At 36.8% G+C, this 23148-nt stretch overlaps 2 protein-coding genes across 5 annotated transcripts in view; one reads left to right on the plus strand and one right to left on the minus strand.

Annotated features, from left to right (window-relative positions):
* Nucleotides 1-807: 807 nt before the first annotated feature.
* Nucleotides 808-19311, minus strand: oxnad1 (oxidoreductase NAD-binding domain containing 1). 3 transcript variants are annotated; one of them, XM_063011726.1, is made up of 8 exons: nt 19274-19311; nt 10421-10645; nt 10164-10224; nt 8648-8754; nt 5645-5786; nt 5185-5415; nt 2618-2726; nt 808-2088 (listed from the first exon to the last, which is right to left on the minus strand). In XM_063011726.1, exons 2-8 carry the CDS (start codon nt 10507-10509, stop codon nt 1931-1933), a joined length of 897 nt encoding a protein of 298 aa, XP_062867796.1. In that variant the 5' UTR covers nt 10510-10645; nt 19274-19311; the 3' UTR covers nt 808-1930. The 3 variants fall into 3 exon arrangements, with proteins under 3 accessions (XP_062867796.1, XP_062867801.1, XP_062867809.1); XM_063011731.1 differs by lacking the exon at nt 19274-19311 and adding an exon at nt 11520-11621; XM_063011739.1 differs by lacking the exon at nt 19274-19311 and adding an exon at nt 11512-11542.
* A 1063-nt stretch (nt 19312-20374) lies between these two features.
* Nucleotides 20375-23148, plus strand: part of gpnmb (glycoprotein (transmembrane) nmb) — a 28036-nt gene continuing 25262 nt past the window's right edge. For both annotated transcript variants that reach the window (XM_063011708.1, XM_063011714.1), the window contains exons 1-2: nt 20375-20492; nt 21754-21891. In XM_063011708.1, the coding sequence (XP_062867778.1) occupies nt 21765-21891 (127 nt within the window). In that variant the 5' untranslated portion in view covers nt 20375-20492; nt 21754-21764. The remainder of the gene's footprint in view (nt 20493-21753; nt 21892-23148) is intronic.

Consider the following 23148-nt stretch of genomic DNA (forward strand, 5'->3'; position numbering starts at 1 on the left):
CCACATGACCAGAGATTATTTGGCTGGTGGAACGTTCTAAGTACTACAATGCTAATACTAGTATGAGTGTAGCATTTGCAGCAGTGTTGTTGGGATTTGTAAACACATTAGCATCAATGCTGGTAGGAGACCATTGCTGCAACCAAAAATATAAAGCTAACAGCAACCTGTGATCTGAAAGTGTCAGCTGTTAAAAGACTAGAAAAGGATTAATGTGCATGTTGAATGAAAACACCTATAACAAGTGCTAACAGGTGTGTTCCTAATTATAAGGCTAGTAAGTTTAAACAATACATTTACACAGTACTACAATGTCAGAATGGTCCACTAACCAAACATTATCTGGTCCATGAGGATCCTATGGTGGTCCTTGAAATTGATAAATACATTCAGTAAATATATACCCGCAAAGTTTATCTGTATGGTGTATGGTGTAGCTCATAAAATACGCAATTCATGTTTGTACCAGATAGGTGTACCTAATAAAATGCTCAGTAAGCCACCCCCTTTGCTAAGAATACATAACATAATTTATGTAAAAATAATAGTATTGCTTTCAAGTTTGTCATCTATAGTGTATGTACAGAGGTCTGCCTCTTACAGTTCTTCCCAAATCTGTTAACACATTTCCAGAAACAGTGGCTCAATTTCTCAAAATTTTTAACACAAACTGAAAAATAGTTAACTACTGTGTCTAAACTCTACAAATCTCTTACAGAATGTTACAATACTTGCAGCTATCATTTGCTTATCTCTTCCAGAGCATCAAATAAATGCTGTGATAAATCAAAGCACTACCACGAAAAGTGTTCATTTATGTGTAGACATATTCAGATGTATACAAATGTGTGGAAATAATTTATTATAATTGGGTGAAGTGCTTTCTAATTCTAATTTATAGAATTATTTACCCTGAACATCAAAATGCAATTCAGTTAAGAGGAACAAAGACAGGTTTCATTCTTATTTGTTTTGAAGCTTTGTGGCCATCCACCCTCTGCTATCTGCATTTGCACATGTACTCTTTACAGGGCAAACTGTACTTTCATTGCAACTGTATGCACAATGTTCTACCAAAACCACTTCATAGTATACAAATACTAATTTATGAAAAATAAATGCACTCCACCTTAAAAACAATCTTGTTTAATCCACAACCTGAGGCACAGTGTTCATTCTTTTTTTCCCTAAACAATTGAAATTATTATAAGCTCTAGTTTCTATTGACCTCCAATGACGAAGTCATTCATAGATAAACAGTACAGCTTCTGCACATATACTGTTATTAATAAATACTTCAGACTTTTATTTTAAATATGTAAATTACATTAAAAATGTACTCTTTGCCCTGTAAAGAGCGAACTCTTATTCTCAGGGCAGAAAAAGAAAGTCTACATTTGCAATCAAAATGATTTACCCCCCATTGCAAATTAGTTTTATTAGAGCATGCTTTTGTTGTTATGACCTGCTGCTACAAACGTGATGCACAGTCAGACACCAGCTTCTGTCATTAAAAGTGGCATCTTGTGTTGAAATTTTAGAAACCACTTGTTATATTAGTAGTGTTAAGCAATTTAAATATCTATGTTTTATTGGTTTATTACAGCTGAAACAGCTAAAAGTTAAAACCTTATATGCAGGGTTTAATAATTTTTTTTGCAACTGTATGCACAATGTTCTACCAAAACCACTTCATAGTGTAAAAAAAAAGCCATGAAACATGATTGTTTTTTATCTGCACAAACCCCTAACTCAGTGTAGAGGTATGACTAAACAAAAAGCTTGTTGAGTCTCTGCTTCTATAATCCAGCTGCTGCTGGTAGATCAGTGTACTGCACAGCAAACCAGGTCCTGCAGGTTGTATGGAATTGTGGTCAGTTTTGTGGTCAGTTTTGTGTCTGACCCCAGAGACTTAAAAGGCTGTAGACATCTACCACCACTTCTCAAAAAGTATTCGGTCCTCAGACAGGCCCAGATGCTGCAGGTCTATGCTCACACTCTCGATCATGGGTGGTGGGCCACACAGGTAACACAGTGTGCGCTTAGGGTTTACGTGACTCCTCAGCACCTCCTTTGAAATTCTTTCACCTGCAGGAATATCAAACCATATTCACAATGTGCAAATCAGTAATAAGCTACTTCCACTCTGAGTTTAGCCCCTCTGTTAATCCAATGGAGCTCTGAACCAGGCCTTACTAACAGTCCATGGCTTTTCTGGCACACTCAGCTTTTGCTTTGACCCTTTTGTGCAAACACTACATCCTAGCTTCATGATGCTTGGTTAGAGGCATTGCCTATTAATCTCAGCTCAGTGCTCCATTATGACTTTCACTTGCAATTATCTTAATAAGCAGTAATGTCCACAGTCCAAGACCCAAGGTAGCTTAAGGGGACACACACATAAGTAAGCATGTCCCTTGGTGTCCAGACAAACAGTCTTTGCTTATCTTATTAATGCTGAGGTACTCTCCTGTGCTAGTGCTTTAATGCTGAAAACTATGCACAAAAAGGAGAGGCCTTCATCATCTTAGAACTAGGAAAACAATGAATCTGTACATGCAGTCAGAAGGTTAAATCCACATTTAAGTTTAAGTATACAGTATAGTGTGAAACTCACTGGTTGTATAGGGATGGAGTTTCTGCTCGATTTCAAAATCTTGCCGCGTCACATGGAAGTCGCAGGAGATTTTGTCTGGAAATTCCTGGCAAATTTTAACAATGCTGTTCTGGAAAATAAAAATACACACTATAATCTGCTAAACAAGTTCGTAATGTCAGCTCCGAGGTGCTAGCGTGTTGTACCGCTGTGCCACCTGAACGACCCACTAGCTGGGTTTCAATTGCAAATGTTAGTTATTTGTTTTAAGTTCTCTCTATACAAGTAATTTTAAACAAATTAAACACCTATACCTATAAAATTTTGTACTTCCTTAATTTTATAAAGTGACTAGAATAGGTTATGAACATCTTTACATATTTCCCCTCATAAAAAACATCATCTACAAATATTCATGAATGTATGCACAAGTGAATCACTTCCACAACAGGCCATTTCACTTCAGGTCATGTACAAATAACTAGTAATTTCTTCCAATTTTGTGTAGCCAATTAGTCTTCTGCTGCTGGGGACCCCAATCACGTACGAGGAGGGTATATTTGCCTAACACATGCTTTCTTGCAAGCGCAAGTGCAATACACTGACGCTGAGATTCCAACTTGGAGAGTTTAGAATGCCAGCGCTGGTACGCTAGCAGAATATCCCAATGTGCTACCAGGTGCCCAAACAAATAATTTAGGGTTTTTACTATTCTCTTTTCTATGTATTTTTGTCAGCTAAATGAATGTTTGTTGCATTTTACAAACTGTCCCAACTTTTTTCCAAAAATAAAGTTTGAATGTCTTGTACTACAGTACATCAACTGAATTTGCACTATACTGGTGCTGGTCATAAAATTAGAATATCATGAAAAAGTTGATTTATTTCAGTAATTCCATTCAAAAAGTGAAACTTGTATATTATATTCTTTTAATGTTGATGATTATAACTGTCAACTAATGAAAACCCCAAATTCAGTATCTCAGAAAATTAGAATATTGTGACAAGGTACAATATTGAAGACACCAGGTGCCACACTAATCAGCTAATTAACTCAAAACACCTGCAAAGGTCTTTAAATGGTCTCTCAGTCTAGTTCTGTACGCTACACAATCATGGGGAAGACTGCTGACTTGACAGTTGTCTTAAAGACGACCATTGACACCTTGCACAAGGAGGGCAAGACACAAAAGGTCATTGCTAAAGAGGCTGGCTGTTCACAGAGCTCTGTGTCCAAGCACATTAATAGAGAGGCGAAGGGAAGGAAAAGATGTGGTAGAAAAAAGTATACAAGCAATAGGGACAACCGCACCCTGGAGAGGATTGTGAAACAAAACCCATTCAAAAATGTGGGGGAGATTCACAAAGAGTGGACTGCAGCTGGAGTCAGTGCTTCAAGAACCACCACGCACAGACGTATGCAAGACATGGGTTTCAGCTGTCGCATTCCTTGTGTCAAGCCACTCTTGGACAAGAGACAGCATCAGAAGCGTCTCGCCTGGGCTAAAGACAAAAAGGACTGCTGAGTGGTCCAAAGTTATGTTCTCTGATGAAAGTAAATTTTGCATTACCTTTGGAAATCAAGGTCCCAGAGTCTGGAGGAAGAGAGGAGAGGCACAGAATCCACGTTGCTTGAGGTCCAGTGTAAAGTTTCCACAGTCAGTGATGGTTTGGAGTGCCATGTCATCTGCTGGTGTTGGTCCACTGTGTTTTCTGAGGTCCAAGGTCAACGCAGCCGTCTACCAGGAAGTTTTAGAGCACTTCATGCTTCCTGCTGCTGACCAACTTTATGGAGATGCAGATTTCATTTTCCAACAGGACTTGGCACCTGCACACAGTGCCAAAGCTACCAGTACCTGGTTTAAGGACCATGGTATCCCTGTTCTTAATTGGCCAGCAAACTCGCCTGACCTTAACCCCATAGAAAATCTATGGGGTATTGTGAAGAGGAAGATGCGATACACCAGACCCAACAATTCAGAAGAGCTGAAGGCCACTATCAGAGCAACCTGGGCTCTCATAACACCTAAGCAGTGCCACAGACTGATCGACTCCATGCCACGCCGCATTGCTGCAGTAATCTAGGCAAAAGGAGCCCCAACTAAGTATTGAGTGCTGTACATGCTCATACTTTTCAGTTGGCCAACATTTCTAAAAATCCTTTTTTTGTATTGGTCTTAAGTAATATTCAAATTTTCTGAGATACTGAATTTGGGGTTTTCATTAGTTGTCAGTTATAATCATCAACATTAAAAGAAATAAACATTTGAAATATATCAGTCTGTGTGTAATGAATGAATATAATATCCAAGTTTCACTTTTTGAATTTAATTACTGAAATAAATCAACTTTTTCATGATATTCTAATTTTATGACCAGCACCAGTATGCCTAAACGTATGTGGACACCTTGCCTTGACCATGCTGTAACAGCTTTATTGCAAAGCTGGAGGTGTGTAATTTACCTTATATAGTTAACTTTACACCCAATTTGTTAGCATTGGGAGTGGTTAAAACATCTGCACTCAATCCTTGAATAAGGTGTCCCCATACTTTTTACCATTATAGTGTCTATATATGCACACTTACTCTGAACAGCAGCTCGTTTGTGTTCTTGGCACTGTAACAGAGGTGTATGTTTCCAGGAGCATATGAGTGCAGCAGTTGGAGCAGATCTGCAGAGTGCATTAGTATGGAGTAGAGTGGGTTAATGCCAACGCCACCGGCGACCAACAGTAGGTCCACTGCAGGGTCAGAAGGTGCAGGGTCAAAATAAAACTCTCCCCCAACTCTTACTTCAACCTCGGAGCCTACTGTACACTGGGAAAGAGAAAGAGAGTGAGTTTACCTTTTTACTGAAGCTTAAAAGTAATGGATGGAAGTCTATTAAAGTAAACAAATAGATTAAGAACAGATTTATCTTGTGTTCGTATTTGGCAAGGCAATAAACATCTAGATTTCACTGTCTAGTGCTGCCTAAGCTTAACTGTTTTAGGGTTTTTTATGGCACTGTACAGCAGTAAATATACATTTTAACAAACACACTCACCTTGGTATGGATCCAGTGTGCTGGCGGGTGTTGTGTGTATTTGACAGCAAGATCTATACATCGCTCTCTGTGCAGGAGGCCAGGACTGGAGCACACTGAAAAACCACCCACCTTCTCCATACCCGGGATGATAAAGTCCACCCTAAACACAATAAACAGTTCCTGCTACATGAATGTGCAAATGTTCACTGTAAATTGAATTTGCATGAATTGCAGCAACTACATCCAATTACTGAGGTATAGCCACCAAACATGTTTCATAACTCTGAATCTTTTGGGATTTGGGACTTTTTGAAAAATGTATTTTATGTTCAATTTACCAGGGTATTCCTATAAGACAACCTGTTAGTACTGAACTTGCGGATTGGTTCCAATAACATAAATTAAATCAATAATATTTATGCTAATTGATGAATTAGTACATAAGTAAAAATGCTGACTGCTGTCTAGATTTAAAAAAAGTAATGCTTTAATCTGGACTCTTACAATAACATACATTTAAAACAGTTCTACAGTGAGGTGGACAAAAGCCAAAATGCCACTTCATATTTTACTGTGCAAAAAAGAAGCCATATGTTAACCATGTCCAGAAGCAGTCTGGGCTCTGAGGCATCAGGGATGGACAATCATACAGTGGAAACATGTATTATGGTCAGACAAATCAGTATTCCAGATCTTTTTTTGGAATCCATTTTCCTTAATCAGCAATGTTCAGTCCAATTTGTTGTGTGAGAGCTTGTGAAAAGAGTTTTTAAAAATAAAATTGGTGCATATTTAAGGATGCAATGCCAGATAATCGGGTGGTGCAGCAGTAATACACACTGGCCTACTACTGCTTTGATCCAGGTTTCGAGTTTAATAGTGTCATCAGCTGGCTGGGTGTCTACACAGACATGATTGACTATGATCTTAAGCCCAGAAATGGTGACTGCTTAGCAAAGTAGAGTCTTGAAATACATTTGCTTTCTGTTTTTGCTTTTTCAAAATCTTAATGCTGAGGGACCCAACAGCAGTTACTTGGTGGTGGAGCTTGAACCAATGACTTTCTGAATACTAGTACAGTATCTTAACCACTAAGCCTATTGTAAACCACTTATGGTAAAAGTAGATAGAGATGGAATTGGCTGGTAAATTACTCAATAAATATTGTTCTTAAACCAGTGGAATACTTGCTTGCTCAGTCTTTCATTAAGCAGTCCTTGCTAATAAACAACATAGGCCTCATAATTGATCCTATAATACCCTAACCCAACAGCATCTCACACATTCAATGCAGTAGAAAAAACAACCTGCCGCTCCCACTCTAAAGATACATTCAGTATGCCCTAAAACACATACTACTGTATTTAGTAGTGTTCAAATACTAACAATTACCTTACTAAGTACTAATCTGGCATACTATTTAGTAAAGTAGGACACTAACTGGGACACAAAGTTTGGGACACTAACTGCTAAGTGTGCCCTCATGTCTAGACTGTTTTGTTTTGAAATTAAATCCCCAGTAGCCAATAAAAGCATCAAGCCACCTTTGCACAAGTTCACCTAGGAATTGATGTAAACTTCATCCGAAATGGGTACAACATAAATCCCAGATCCACTGACAATGCAATTTACCAGCTCAAGATCTAGTACAATTTCTGGGTAATGTGCAAGTAAAGCTGGGAAACAAATGATCTAAAACATTAGCACAGTAAAGTGACAACAATAAGGGACTAAAGTCACCCAAGAAGTCAAAAGAGAAATGTCAGTGAAAAAGATGCTGATAACCATTTAAGCCATGGACAAAAGCAAATCACCGAGAAATCTTTTAAAGGAAGCAGTGTACGTTTTTTATAGCTCACACTGTGTGCAACATGGAAAAAGGTAAATGGGTGCAACCTGGTAGATCAATGCATGAACATTGCAAGTGTGAATAATAATAACAATAATAAGGATAATCTAGGGCAGATGAAACGCCTTTATTTGTCAGTATAATTAAATTCTTTTTCCACATATCCCATTTGAAAGGTCGGAGCACGGGGCAGCCATTGTATGTAGAGAAAATGGTTAAGAGCCTTGCTCAAGGGCCCAACAGTGGCTGCATGGCAGACCCAGGATTCAAACCCACAGCCTTCCAGTTAGTATCCCACAGCTCTACCCACTAGGCCATCACTGTCCCAGGAAAGGTAGTGACAGCTAGCTTTCCATTAGTAGCAGATGAGTGATTATCTGGGTTGTGCGTGTTTAGGATGTTACAAAGGGCAACAAAAACAACAGCCCTAAGGGCCAGAATGCAGTTTAGGGATTGCACTGATCTAAGACACATACAATCCTAGATAATTAACTGATGAGTCGAGCATAGAAAAAAAAATCAACCAGCTGTGCTGGCTTTCAATGAAATGAAATGAGCCCTACACATTATTAGAGACAGGTGTGATACAATTGTCCAACCAGTTATATAGAGGTTCAGCTAAACTTCAGTGATTTTTCAGAAAATTTATTTTATTGAACCATAATAGACACTAGTATACATAATCTTTTTCTTCTTTCAAAAAAGCACAGTGCATCGATGTTTAGAGCTGTATGCTTCTTTTTAAAATGTTCTTCTGCACAAAAACTTCAACAGATGAATCAAGATCTTTACCAGAATTAAATAAACTGGCTTTAACAATTCTCCTTTTTAACTAATTGCATGTAGGGTTTGGTAGTCTTGTGTTTATCAAATATAATTATTGAGTATGTAAATAATGAGCCAACATCTGCATTGCTGGTCTACCACATTGAATTAGCTTCAGATTATAAGTAGTTTACTGGAGAAAAGCCTTCCTGAGCTATGCATTTTTAATGTGGTATAAATATCATTCACCTCTATGTCCATTGTTACTATTGTTATTGTTTCTGTCTTTTTTATGTAGAAAACATATTACACATCATTTAAGGATGTGCTTTTTACTACAGTGCTTTAAAGTGCAAGAGATGAAAACTGGATCCTGTTATGTCAATAATTGCAAAATCAGTACTTACCACTGGCCAGCACGAAAGCTAAACTTAGGATGCAGAACCTCCAGCCGCAGTCTCTTTACTAGGTCTGATTCATTGGCAATGCTACACACTCTTGCTGGGTACAAGACCTGCACACAAAGCCATGCACATAGTCATTTTAACTGCTATTATGTATATCAAGCCCCAAACATCATGTGTTTATAGCAGAACATTAAAGCATCCAATTTATTTTATGCTTTCTATGCATATAACCACATTACCAAACTTTTCTAAATTGAACTGTAAACCTAAAGAAGTGTTGGGCACAGACAAAACTAAGATAAGATAACACTTTATTGATCCCGAAGGAAATTGCAGAAACTACATTTATACAGTCATACTCAAACGTTTGGGCATGTCAGGTCAAATCGCCAAGTAGAATACAGAAAACCTGCTAAATGTTACATATTTTGTTAAAAAAAAGATAATGTTAAATGTGGCATGTTCAAAACAAATATGACATGATATTTCATTTACATTTTTTTCCTCATTACATTTTTTAATTTCCTCAGAGAATGTAGTTTGTATGTGCATTAGCTTTGTGTTTTCCTTTTTCCAAAGTAATGTCACTCAAATTTACTGGAAACCTAGCTCTCATCCAAATACTAAACTGTAATTCTATTACAACATGATTCCTACAAGATCAGTTTCCTTTTTAATTAACTACAAAACCCCATTTCCCAAAAGGATTTTTGGGAGACATTTTTTAAAATGTAATAAAAACTAAAATCTGTGATTTGTTGATTCTCTTGAACCTTAAATAAACTGACAGAAGTACAAAGAGATTTAATGTTTTCATAGACTGACTTAATTGAATTTTGTAGGTGAATTAGTAGGAGACTCAGTCTTTGCAAGCAAAGATGGGTCGAGCCTTAGAACTCTGTGCAAGACAAAAAAATGAAGACAATCCAGACTTTATCAGAAAAAAGTGCAAAAAGTCTGTCATGGCATGGGGGTGTATGGGACTTGCATGTATGTAAAGGTACCAGGTAACAATCATGCATAGGAACACATAGGTCCTATCAAGGTAACATCTTTTCCTACAAGGTCCTTGGTTATTTTAATAAGACAATGCCAGGTCTCAATCTGCTAAAACAGCCTGGCTTCATATACACAAAGTGCATTGACTACCCTGTCTGCAGTCCAGATCCGTCTCTTAAAATGAATGGAAAAAATTACAAGAAGAATTAGAGACTGACTAAGTTTCCAAACAACAAATTGTAACTAATATGAAAGGGGATGCAATAGTGGTAAACAAGCCTCTGTTTTAACTTTTTCGGAGTGTGCTGTAGGAATCGAATGATATATTTGCTTATATTAACAAAATAAAAGTTGGTCAATGAAAACAAGGAAAATCATTTTGTACATTTGTCAGTTAAATAAAGGTTCAAGAGTTTTGTTTAATAGCTTCTGTCAAAATCTCCCAACCTAAGCCCTTAGAAAATGGGTGTGTATTTAGTAGAATAATAAGCAGCTATGAAAATTAGTACAGACTTACCGCTTGCCTATAAACATTGGCTGTCCTTTCAAGATGGTCGACTTGCCATGTTGACATTGTTCTGGAAGTAGTACAAATTACAAAGTTCACAAAAAAAACATTTAATGCAGTGTGCTTACAAAATGCAAATACAACAAAAATAGGTGTACCAAATACATGAGGAGAACAAAATGGACATGCACAGTATGTGTTTTAGTGTAAATGGCAACATAATTAATTTTATGAAGCTGAATAAATGTGGAGCTAAATGCACTAACCTTGTAGCATTAAATGAACAGAGCAGATTAGATGTGGCTCGTAATGACCCTGCAGCTCTGACAAAACTTGAAAACCACCTCATGCTCATTGTGCTCTGAACTAAGGCAGCCTTTGCACTGGGTACAGTTACACACAGTTACTGTGTAACTAATATTGAAGGGAAATCCTGAGGGCTGTCTCAATTCTTCTGGTGAATGTTTGCACCCTTAAAAGCACAATATATTCTAAACAGAGAAAAACACAGATTGTAAGTTAAACACAGCAATTCATCAAACCCAAGGAAAGCTGTTTGAAACTGAAATGTTAACAGCTCTACAATTAAAAACTATTTTTTCACTATTTAATCACACCTAGAACAACAGAAACGCTTATTTAAAACAGCTTGAGTTTAAGGCAACATTTATAAACACAACAACAAGAATTAGTGGTGCAAAATGTAAAACATTACATTTTCTAGAAACGCTTACTTTTAATCAACAGCAACAAAAAAGGTTTAGGCCTCATCATGTCTACATAGTGGTGCTTTGCTAATTATATCTATTAAAAAACTTTTTACAAAAATGTAATTTTTTCATTCAATTCAATGGATCTGAATAAAACAGAATTAATTGACAGTCAAAGAGAAGTCTAATCAAAGGTTCTGACCTAAATCCAATAGAAATGCTTGGGGCGAAATCTAAAACAACCTGATCAAACTTAAAACCTAGTGACTAGGCATGATTTATTTACATGGATATATACACTGAAGACTGTGTGACCACTGTGGTGGAAATCTTCTATCCTTATGTCAGAGTGATTTAATAATTAAGAATTCCATTAAGCACCTTCCATGCCTCTTTGATCACCAGATTTTATTGTTTTTTAACCTGAACGGAAACATCCCAAGTAGGACTAATGCTTTTTGTATGTAAAGCATGACCCTACTCTTTATTAGCTTTTTGAAGTAAGTGCATTAGCTAGTTTCTATATTTTGTCTAGCGTGTACACATTTATCCACAAAGCAATTATGTCATAATATCAGGAGGGTGCATCTAAAATGTAAGTTTTCAACAAGTAATAATATCAATAATAATAAGACTTAATGACTTACATACATACCACAAAAATTACCAACCACTGCTCGGTGTGGACAGTCAAGTGAAAAGATATATGAACTCTGTACAGACTGCCTGTATAACGTTTAATTATCTCAATCTTTCATGTTTCACTATACAAAGTCTGTTGTTTTACTGAATAAATGACAATAATAAACATAACGTTCGTGCTATGTGTTTGTGTGTGCTATAAGTGAATGTTAACTAACACTCACTGCCTGATCTACAGCGACTATACCGGTACTGCTGTGTAACCTTATTCATGCACTGTGTCCCAAATAGCGCACTGCTTTACTTAATAGTGGGTTAAACTAGTGCACTATATCTCCTAATGTCGTAGTAATGTTTAAACACTAAGAAGTAAGAACTATGCTATTTAGAACACAACCATAAAACTGGAAACGCGGATGTAGTTACCGGTGCTCCGGAAGATTCAGTTCTGTTTCCCCTTTAATGCGCATGCGCATAATTCATGCTCTGGATTACATTTCACAGCTGCGTCCGGAATCGCATACTTAGAGAGTATGTTCTAGATTGGTAAAAAAGTACATACTTCCAGTACGGAAGTATGCAGTATGCACACAACACTGCTACGCACTACATCCGCCATCTTTCCAACGTCAAGTGATGACGTGGACGTGATGACGTAATATCACCATGGTTACAGACTCATTACAAACCCCACTCGCCAAACTTTTGGATATTTATCGTGTTTTTGTTATTAATTCAATAATTAATAACGCTCTCGCGTCCTCATTTCGCGTACTATTGAGTATGGAAGTATGCGATTCCGGACGCAGCCTACATCCATACGCAGTGCCCTTGTAGTTCGTTCATAATAGTCACGTGATATCGGTTAAGGGCACTTCAGTTGGTTAAATCCCATTGTTCGGGATACCCGGCAGTGTCATTACGTAAACGTCCGAGGTCGACCGTTCCGTTGCTTTCTAAAGTAATCAGCAAACTAATGTATGTAAATTATTTTCATTTAAATTCGCCTCCAGGCCACCCAAGGAGGATGGGGTTCCCTGCTGAGTCTGGTTCCTCTCAAGGTTTCTTTCTGTACTTTTAAGGGAGTTTTTCCTTGCCACTGTTGCCCTCGGCTTGCTCAACAGGGTTTTTTGGTCTGTTGGTCCTGGAGTCTGTAAAGTTGCTTTGAGACAATGTCCATTGTAAAAAGCGCTATACAAATAAAATTGACTTGACTACTCCATATGCAGTTTAAAGTTCCCTTCGAACTGGCTTTTACTCCTTATGGTTTGGAATTTTACTTAAAACGCCCAAATTATCTGTGTAGTCTACTTCACAAGGAATACTGTATGACATTCAATTGGGACCAAAGCATGTGTAAAGATGGCAAACTTCATGTGTATTTACGTCTTGGTATCTTAAAGCCAATCAGAAATATTATATGTGAATATATTTGCAAGTCAGTAAAGGACCTGGACAAAACGTGACGCGGTTTACGTACGGTAATCAATATTATTAATATGCTAACATTGCTTGCAACAGTGTCTATGCACCATGACATACCTGCCTATGTTGCCATACAGCAAAGATGTCCAAACTATGGCCCGCGGGTCATTTGCAGCCCGTTACCATTTTTAAAACTGCTCGCGAGGTAATTTAGATTTAAATTAAAGTTGGCTCGCTAATAAGCAGGTTTTTAAAAAAGTGCTTGAATATTTAACTCTGGGTGTCGCTAACAAATCTGAAACGTCTAAATCTTCTTTCCCCCAACTAACTAAATCTAAATCTTCTTTCCCCCAACTCAAAGCATTAACCTTAATGTTCCAGAGTTTTGTATAAACATGGCAGGTTAAAAAAAGAAAACTAGACAGCAAATGCATAAGATTTCAGTTGCGTTGGAAAAATGAATATTTTTCACCAAGTTCGGAGGAAAGTGTGTACGTTTACTTTACAGAAGTATAATAGTCTTCCTATTAGAATTATAAACTGGTGAGTGAAATTGGCAAAATTTTAGTTTACACAACACTGTCAAAGATAGATAATTAGTCACTCCAATCAAAAGGAACTGTAAAAGGAAGTACTAGTAATTAAGTAGGTCTATTATATTTTAGTTGTTTTATTACAAAAGAGTATTTGGCCCTGCCATACAGCATTTGAAGGCAATAATATGTACTAGTTTAACAACCACAACATCACGATCATGTGACCATGACCTCCCCTCTGCGCCCGTGGCCTATTTCTTACATGATCAGCGCATCATTTTGTACATCATGTGGCAGTCTAACCACCATACGCAAAAGTAAACAAATCAAACCCACCCACCACTTTGACGTTTAAAGTCTGAATCTGTTAGCTAGCCATGATAATAGCCATAGCAGCTGACATGGCATTAAGAATTAAACAAACAAACAAACTTAAGATGTGGCGGTTAACTTTCTATTTCTAATTGTTACTTCATGTCCATGGTGCAACACAAAACAAACAAACCAAAAAAAAAACTATACAACAAATAATCAATTGGCCATTTGTGATGTACAAATAGGAATTTGTTTGCATTTAACACGTCACATTTAACTCATAATTAACGATCTATTTATTTGTAAAACGACATTATCAATATTTCTCAAACACTTTCAAAAGTATTTAACATAAACCAAAACGCGTTCCCTCTTCCAGTTTGTGCACGGCCTTAAAGGGACTAGCTTCCACTTATTAGTAAACATCGCCACCTAATGATGACAAACTGTGAGGATTTATAAAACAGTGAGGCTGGTGATGCATTTAATAAGTGCTGTAAGAGTTGTCATAATGCAGAACAAGTGTAATCTATAGATCAGTCTGTTACACTGAGAACAGGGGGTGGGTTGCAACATTACATTGAGGCTGGTGATGTCTTTGACTGTGGTAGGAAATCAGGTAGAAACATGCAATCTCCGCTTCACCTGGGAATTGAACCCAGGACCTTCTTGCTGTGAGGCAAAAGTGATAACCACCCGACCACCCTTTTAAAACAAAAATGTATATAATTGATCCAGTTCATACACTTAATTTATAGTCTATACATTGTCATAGAAGATTGTCATGGGACCTTTTTTTTAAATCAATGGCTTAGGAACATCAAACCTATGTCAGTTATTTGTGGTCATAAGTACTCTCTGCTGCTAAAATAATGAACCTGTGGTTAAAAAAAAAGTAACAATATTTACTTTTTTTTAAACATTAAGCTCTTTTCCTCACATTTATATACTGCATAAAAATAAAGCCTAGCACTGTGTAATAACAAGTGTCATGCATAATGTATTTTAAAAATTACTTCTACTTATTTGTAAGTCTTTTATTTAATTATAAATTTATTCTTTTATATGTTATATTACCTTTAAAGCCTTGAGCAATTTATTATAAGTAACACTAAAACATTTTGTGTTAATGTGGTATGTTGTATTGTTACGTAAAGTAATCAATAAAAAAGTGGAGTGATTTCAGCTTCGGTTAAATGACATACAATAGAAAATAATTTACATTTATTACATTTAACATACTGTGCAAAACACTCCTCCTTATAATTTTCTTTCCTATTTTAACTGTCAAGACCATTTATTTCACAGGCAAAATTAATTAGCTGAAATTGGTCAACGAAATAATCTTCTAATCGTTTTCTAATAAAAAAAACCCAAAACATTTTTCACAAATTCTAAACCTTCCACGAAGCAAAAGTTGTAGTTTTCCATGTTGTTGTCATAGTTGGCTAAATGTAACATATTAACGTATGAAGTTTCAATTACATTTTCTTCAGTGACATGTAATGACCCAGTACTGTTTGCCGAGATGTAACCCCATGTCATGATGCCTCTACCTCCACGGCACGGGGGTAAGGTGTTATTAGGATCATGCTTACAACCTTTCTTTCTCTGAGGATCAAAAGCTGAATTATTGGCAAATTATTGTATTTTTTTCTGATTAGTCTAAATACACATGCTGTGCATCATGCTTCTGTTATAGCTTAATTAGTTTTTCGTAAGGTGCAAAAATGTAAATAACTGTGGTGCAGTTTATTGATTTTTTCTAAGTGTACATTTATTGTTCCATGTTGTTTCAGGTTATGCTGCAACTTGGTTTAAGTGACTGCATATGGTTCTTGTGAATCTAAAGGCATGCTGTAAAAGTTTGCTTTGCGCAAATGTCCAGGGACGATTTTTGGTTCTATTAATGTTTGATCTGCAGATTATTAAACTAATTTTCCTAACAGGGATGTTTAACTTGTTTTGCATGTAGCTTCTTCTATTTAAGTGTTCAAGTTTGTCCCGGAGATTCTCCTCTAACTTCGCAATGATCTACCTGATCCGTAAAATCTTTCCTTCCACTGGCAACATCATTTATCATGAAAACAGGTGCAATCTGCAAGAGCCTATAGCATTAATATCTAGAATTTTTTATGTAACCTCTAAATACTTTTCCCCTGTGAACTATTTGTCTTGAATACATATTGTTCATATTTATAGGAACAAAGTTCAGGCATTGTGTGTTCAATAGATATACTGTACATGATATAGCAAATAAGGTTGTGCATCACAAACTCTTTAAATATTAGCAGTCAATCACAAATATGTTAAGTATTTAAATTGGTCTAAGATAACTAGGTTTGGCGGATCAAAGATTAAAAAAAATCCTTGGCCATGCAATCCTTGGCCATGCAATGTAAGCCATGAGGCATGTTGATTTTTTCTTTATGGCAATAGGCGTACTGCAACTAAAACAATAAGTGTATGGCACCAAAATGTTTGTGGAATGTTACATTTTTTAATTTTTTGACTTCTACTCAAAATATTTTAACAATGCAATTTACTTTTTATTGGAAATCATTTTCATAATTATCCCAAATTAATTGGTAAAAACAAATAAGCTAAAATGGGACACTTTTTCAGTTCGGCTACATACAATTTCTACAAATATCAAACCTAGTAGCTTAAAATATGTAGTTAATATGTTACTATTATTAACTTTGGCTGTATGTACAGCCTCCCCACTCTAGGCTTAATGATTTAATAAATAAATAAATTAACTATTTAATGCTTTGGAAATAACAAATAAACAATGAAATACAGTTGTTTTCTAATTAGGATGATTTGTTTGGTGTCCTTTTTAACTTTATTGACATTGTGCCATTTTAGCTTAACGGCTGTCCCATTTTACCTTAACGTGACATTATTTTACTTGGCAACTCACTTTTTATAGAAATATAGCAGATATCCATAACAAATTTTAAAAGTAAAACTTAAGGTGGTCTTAAAGAATTTTAGGTGGTTTTCTGGATGGTCTACCTACAATCGTCCCATTTATCTGACTTTACCCTAATTGTAACACAGCAAGCATGTCAAGTCAGGAATACTGACATTATGAACCTGGATGGAAAAAAAGAACAGTAATAAGGACATAAAGTAATCTCTGTGATTAATTTTTTTAAAGAACCTCAGGTTTTTTATCTGTGTATAAGGAAGATCAGTCGTGAGTGGCGTGAGCAGTGCGCGTGCGCGGCGCTCCTAATTAGGACAGACATGCAACTCATTATAGAGCATCACATGCTCGCGCTCACTGAGGGACGCTATTAAAACCGAGCCGTTGCTCTGAGAACACAGAGGCGCTCCAACCTATCAAACAACATCTGTTCTAAACCAAAACGAACTTCTGTAATATCATCCACTGTTACATCAGCCAGTATGGTGCGCTTAAAACTTATTTTCTGTGTGGTCGGTGCATTTTTGGTTGCCAGGACTGATTGCAAAAAAAGTAAGTGCAGCTTTATAAAGTATTTTGGTCTGTATAGTGTAAAAACGTTTGTTTTTTTAAAGATGCACAGAAGATGCAATAAAACAAACAAAAAAAATGCTTATATATAAGTCATTTTAGCCCGACCAGACAACATTAATAATAAATGAACTTTAAACTGTTTATATGTTGTGTTTAAAGTATTGTCAGTGTTCCGTACAGTAAAATGTGTTTATTGTTTTACACAGTGGCCACTCTCTTTCGTTAACTTTAATACATTCATTTATTTAATTTATTTTTACTACTACTTCATCTTGATCAAGGTCACGGTGGATCCGATCCACTGGGCGAATGGCAGGATGCACCGCAGACAGGTCACAAGTCAAACACAGGGTAGACACACACATGTACACAAACAGGGCAATTTTTTTTAGCTCAGATTGGCCTACAATTTTTCGTAGCTCAAATTGGCCTGACTGCATGGAAATCGGAGCACAGGAGAAAACCCGCGCGGACAGAAGGAGAACATGCAAACTTCACACAAAAATAGGACATTTGTATAAAACAAGCTTGTCACGCTAACAAATCGTTTTTTGTTTTGATGGTTTTTATTAAATTTTTCAGATGTCATAAATGCGTTAAAATACAATGCAATAGAAATGTGTTAACGCATGTTTGTTTTTGTTTGTTTGCGTTTGGAAAACTAAGTTGTTTTTTTTCTGCCTGGTTCCGCGTGCTCAGTCTCATGAGTCCAATCATACGCGCGCGCGCCCGTTAAATCTAAAGAACGTGACTTTAATTAAAGTGTTTTCTCTCAGCTAGTTTAATCCCAGCTAACAATTTTTGGTTCCCAGAACGTTCCGGGAACGTTAGGAACGGATCATTTTGGTTGCCCTTTGGTTCCCCAGGAAAGTTTTCTTTACGGAAATAGAACGTTCCCGTTTGGTTGTGCATTATAGTTGTGGGAACGTTTCCCTAACGTTCCCGTAACCTTAAAATTCTTGAAACCTTAAGGGAACCTTGTACTAACCTTTAAATTATTGAAAACTTTAGACAACCTTGCAATAACACTCCGGTAACACCGGCAGCCCGTGTCGGCTCTGACTCTTTTTGAATGACTGCCCAGAATCGGGCCAAATACACTGGCCCAAATCCGGATGCCAGACTCGGTGATGGTAGTGGACACTTGAATATCTACAAAAAATACAAGGGACAATCTTTGGGTTATAAAATTATATACGATCAGCCATAACATTAAAACCACCTCTTTGTATGTATACTCTTTTTCTATCAGCTCCACTAACCATGTAGTTTACTAACCATTTACTGACTTTCCCTATGGGATTAATAAAGTTATCTATCTATAGGTGCGCTTTGTAGCTCTACAGTTCCACTGTCGTCCATCAGTTACTCTGCATACTTTGTTAGCCCCCTTTTACCTTATTCTTCAATAGTCAGGACCTCCACATGACCACCTCAGAGCAGGTATTATTTAGGTGGTGGATCATTCTCAGCACTGCAGTGACACTGACGTGGTTGGTGGTGTGTTACTGTGTGTTGTGCTTATATGACTGGATCAGACACAGCATCGCTGCTGGAGTTTTCAAATACCGTGTTCACTCACTGTCCACTCTTAAATTATACACACCTGCTTTGTTGGTCCACCTTGTGGATGTACTGTAGTCAGAGATGGTAGGTCGTCTGTTGCTTATTATTGTATTACTATTATTGTTGTTGTTGTTCTTGTTACTTATTGTAGCTTTTAAGTTTACGTTATCCACAGTATTCAATGAACTTTAATTATTTAGCAGCTGTTGTCTAATGCTAGAAACTGTTAGCCTTTTAGCTAACGTTACCTGAAGTGTTTCAGTTCAGACTACCAGTTAACCTGAAACTCACTAGATAACATTACCATAAACAGTTTCCATTTCCAAATTGTTCTCTATCTTAATCCAAAACTCATTAATATACTTTCTGCTTACATTTTACTAAGTAAAAAGTTGTTAAGATTAAATGTTTATTTACCTCACACGAACGAACGATTCCTCTTCTTCAACGGCTCGCGTCGCACTGTTGCTATGGTGACGCTCGTTCTGCCGCCGCTGAATCAGAGACTGGACACTGGGCCACAGCCGGACAACCAGCGTCGGCGCGCACGCGTTTCTACGAGCACCAGCCAAACCCAGCTGTGGTAACAACTGGGCCGGATCTGGCTACATTGATTCTGGCCGATTCTGACACTCGGCCGACTGTGCCGATAGAAAAGTGGGAACTGGGCCAGATGATTGTGCTAGCTGGGTTGACTTAGAAACCTTCCGGGACCGTTACTGGAACGATACTTTATACACATAAGAAATAAAACCTTATACAAGCTTTAACTAACGTTCTCTGTTAGTTCTCATAAAACCATGAGAGAACATTAGGTTTCATAGTTTTATAGTTGGTACTTGTAAGTAAAGGTTGATCTACATGGACCGTCTCAAGCAAAAGGCTGCTTTTTTGGTAAGTTCCTACCAAAAAAGTTTAAAGATCATAAGAAAACCTTCCGGGAACGTTACTGGAACGTTACTTTAAACACATAAGAAAGAAAACCTTAAGGCAGACAACTTTTAGATAACGTTCTCTGTTAGTTTTCATAAAACCATGAGAGAACGTTAGGTTTCATAGTTCCCGGAACGTTCCGGGAACAGCGCTAATTTTTTTTAACGAAAATAGAACGTTCCCATAACGTTATGGGATGGTTCCCTAAAAATAACCATAGGGGAAACAAAATCTAACGTTACGGGAACGTTCTGTGTTAGCTGGGATGTCATTTTGTTGGATTTTTAACCTGCGTTTATTTACCATAATCCTATAAATTATGGTAAAATTCCCTAAGGAGTAAACTTATAAAACATGTTTAGAGAGTTGTTACATCAAAATAGATAAACTACTTACACGAAGAGTAAAAGTCAGGGGTGGGTAATGCTAACTGCTAACTGAGGACGAGATGTGATGTTTAACCTCATACATTGCAACATTCTCCATTCTGTTCTTTTCTATTTTACGTATTATATTATATTAAATTATATTATATGCTTGCTAAGTAAGATGAAAAATACTTGTTTTGATACGGGTTGGCACATATTTTAACCAACCTTTTTTGTCAAATATTTAACATGTTATTCCTCCCATGTTTTAAATACAAACCAGTAGGTGGATAGGCTGCTTCAAATTTTCTCCGGATGTTTGAGAGTGTAAACAGGTTAGTGAGTGTTGGCCTTGGAAATTTCATCGTGTCCAGAATGCATCCAGCGTTTTCAAGCAGGCTCTGAACCCACTGCCTTACTGATAAAAATGAAATATTTACAGAATATGAACTAATATATTTTATTAGTACAATTGTTCTTACTTTAAATTGTAACCTATTTTTGTTTTAAGATTAACATAAACATCTAAACCCAAACTATATATGTTTTAGTTTTTGAAAGTTCATATTAAAATTAAAAGTAAATGTATTATATGGATTTAATTTGGATTAATTACAGTTAAATAATTAATAATTTATAAATAATTTTGCAGGTAAAATGTTCATTGATTTTCACAATTAAAAGCTTTAAAAGGTGAAATTAAAAGCTTTGATTAGTTTGATGCTTTACTTTTTGAATACAGTCAGTAACAGTCTAATAATAGTTTTTAATAGTTTACTGATAGTGAACAGTTCTTTAGTTAAGCTTTTATTTGCTGCTAGTTGGGTTACCCTAATGAATAGTATTCCAGTACCGGAAGACACTGCCAATCGTCCTTGCTTTCCTCTATTGTTACATTTTGATCTAAAAAAAAAAAGAAAAAAAAGAAATTCTGTTCTATGGACATATTTCTATTCTAACAGGGTTTTAGCTTGTGTTCTTAGACTGCTACTTGTACTAGAGTAAGGAAAGCACTAATGTAAGTTGCACTTAATAATTGTCTACTAAATGCTGTATATGTAAATGGTTAGTTTAGGAATTACAAATCAAATACAGGGATACAAATAAAAAAAGCAATGAGAGAAGAATAATTACACAGACTAAAGCTATCCAAATTATTATTTTTTATTTTCTATTAGATTTTATTATAAAATTTTGTTTGTTTATTAGGATTTTAATGTAGTGGTATTTTACAGTTTGGTTACATTCATGACAGGAACGGTAGTTACTCATTACACAAGGTTCATCAGTTCACACAAGGTTATATCGAACACAGTCATGGACAATTTAGTATCTCCAATTTACCTCACTTGCATGTTTTGGACTGTGGGAGGAAACCGGAGCACCCGGAGGAAACCCACGCAGATACGGGGAGAACATGCACACTCCGCCCAGAAAGGACCCAGACCGCCCCACCTGGGGATCAAACCCAGGACCTTCTTGCTGTGAGGCGACAGTTAGTCACCGTGCCGCCCTATTATTAAATTTAAGTTTAATAATTTAAATATTCAATTTTTAGATTCATGTTGATTCAATCTCTGCTTTGCCCCCTTGCAGCATATGGGGACATGTTTCTTCATAAGCACAACTCTCCATTACCGTTCCCAATTCAAATTCATGGATGGAACCCTGACACCAGTTCCTGGGATGAGTCGCTGTACCCTCCTTTGGCCAGAGAATTTACCCGCAGGCACAGTAAGAGCTGTTACACTTTACACTTTTACAAACTGAATTACTGAAAAAATTCCTAAAACATAGTTAAAATAAGCTATAATTACTGTGTCCCAATATTATATTCAGTGTTCTTAAGACAAAAATAGTTAAGCAGCCACAATGCACTAAGATCAGTTGTTATTCCCTTGCATGCTAAAAGCTTTTTTCATTGTTTATATTTAATTACTACATTGGCCAGTTCATAGATTATTGTACACAAATTAAGACATTGCAATAAAACCAGTAAGTGGAAACCAAATTTTATGACCTCCGACCAGCTAATAAATACAGTCCCTATGTAACAGTATATGGGCTATGACGAACGAGAGGGGCGGACACATATGCAGAGATGTAATGAACTAAATAGATTTATTAATAACAAAGACAAGAGACAGGCGATAACAAGACAAGACAAAAGTACACAAAACCAAACACACAACCTATGCTAAGCTAAATGTTAATGCTTATAAATGCTAAACACATAAATAAAGATAAATGCTAAACTAAATGCTAAATCTAAACAGACAGTAACTAAGCTAAACAATAACTACAAAAGCTTAACAGGACAGAACAGGCTAAACACAAAGGCTGAAGCTAACAAACAAAGGTTAAGCAAAAGGCTAACAGGGCTAGCAGGGATGAACAAGGCTAAAGAGGCTAAAGCTAACAGAGAAAGCTAACAGACAAAAGGCACAGGCAAAAGCAAATGCACAGGCAAAGTCACAGGCAAAGTCCAAATTCAAACCAACAGTCACAGGAAATACAAAGCAAATGAACAGTTACCAAGACCGAACAGAGTTACCAAGACCGAACAGAGTTACCAAGAGCAAACGAACAGAGTTACCAAGAGCAAACGAACAGAGTTACTAAGAGCAAACGAACAGAGTTACCAAGAGCAAACGAACAGAGTTACCAAGAGCAAACGAACAGAGTTACCAAGAGCAAACGAACAGAGTTACCAAGCGCAAACGAACAGAGTTACCAAGCGCAAACGAACAGAGTTACCAAGCGCAAACGAACAGAGTTACCAAGCGCAAACGAACAGAGTTACCAAGCGCAAACGAACAGAGTTACAAAGAATAGTCTCCAACCAGCTTTTCCCTGATCCTCTCCTAAATACAGGCAGCTGGGGCTAATTAGCCCCAGCTAACCAATCAGGAGAGGGAGGCTGGCTGGAGACTGGGGAGAGAAGGGCGTGGCACACTAGAGCACAGAGAGGCTCAAAGCGTGACAGTAGCC

The sequence above is a fragment of the Trichomycterus rosablanca genome, chromosome 2, assembly GCF_030014385.1.
Source record: "Trichomycterus rosablanca isolate fTriRos1 chromosome 2, fTriRos1.hap1, whole genome shotgun sequence".
In the NCBI taxonomy this organism is placed as follows: domain Eukaryota; kingdom Metazoa; phylum Chordata; class Actinopteri; order Siluriformes; family Trichomycteridae; genus Trichomycterus; species Trichomycterus rosablanca.

Coding starts and splice junctions, on each gene's coding strand:
- oxnad1 (XM_063011726.1), bottom strand. CDS start 10,509: ATGAGCATGAGGTGGTTTTCAAGTTTTGTCAGAGCTGCAGGGTCATTA. Junction 10,225..10,420: donor TGTTCATTTAATGCTACAAG/GTTAGTGCATTT, acceptor TACTACTTCCAG/AACAATGTCAACATGGCAAG. Junction 2,089..2,617: donor ACTCCATCCCTATACAACCA/GTGAGTTTCACA, acceptor ATATTCCTGCAG/GTGAAAGAATTTCAAAGGAG.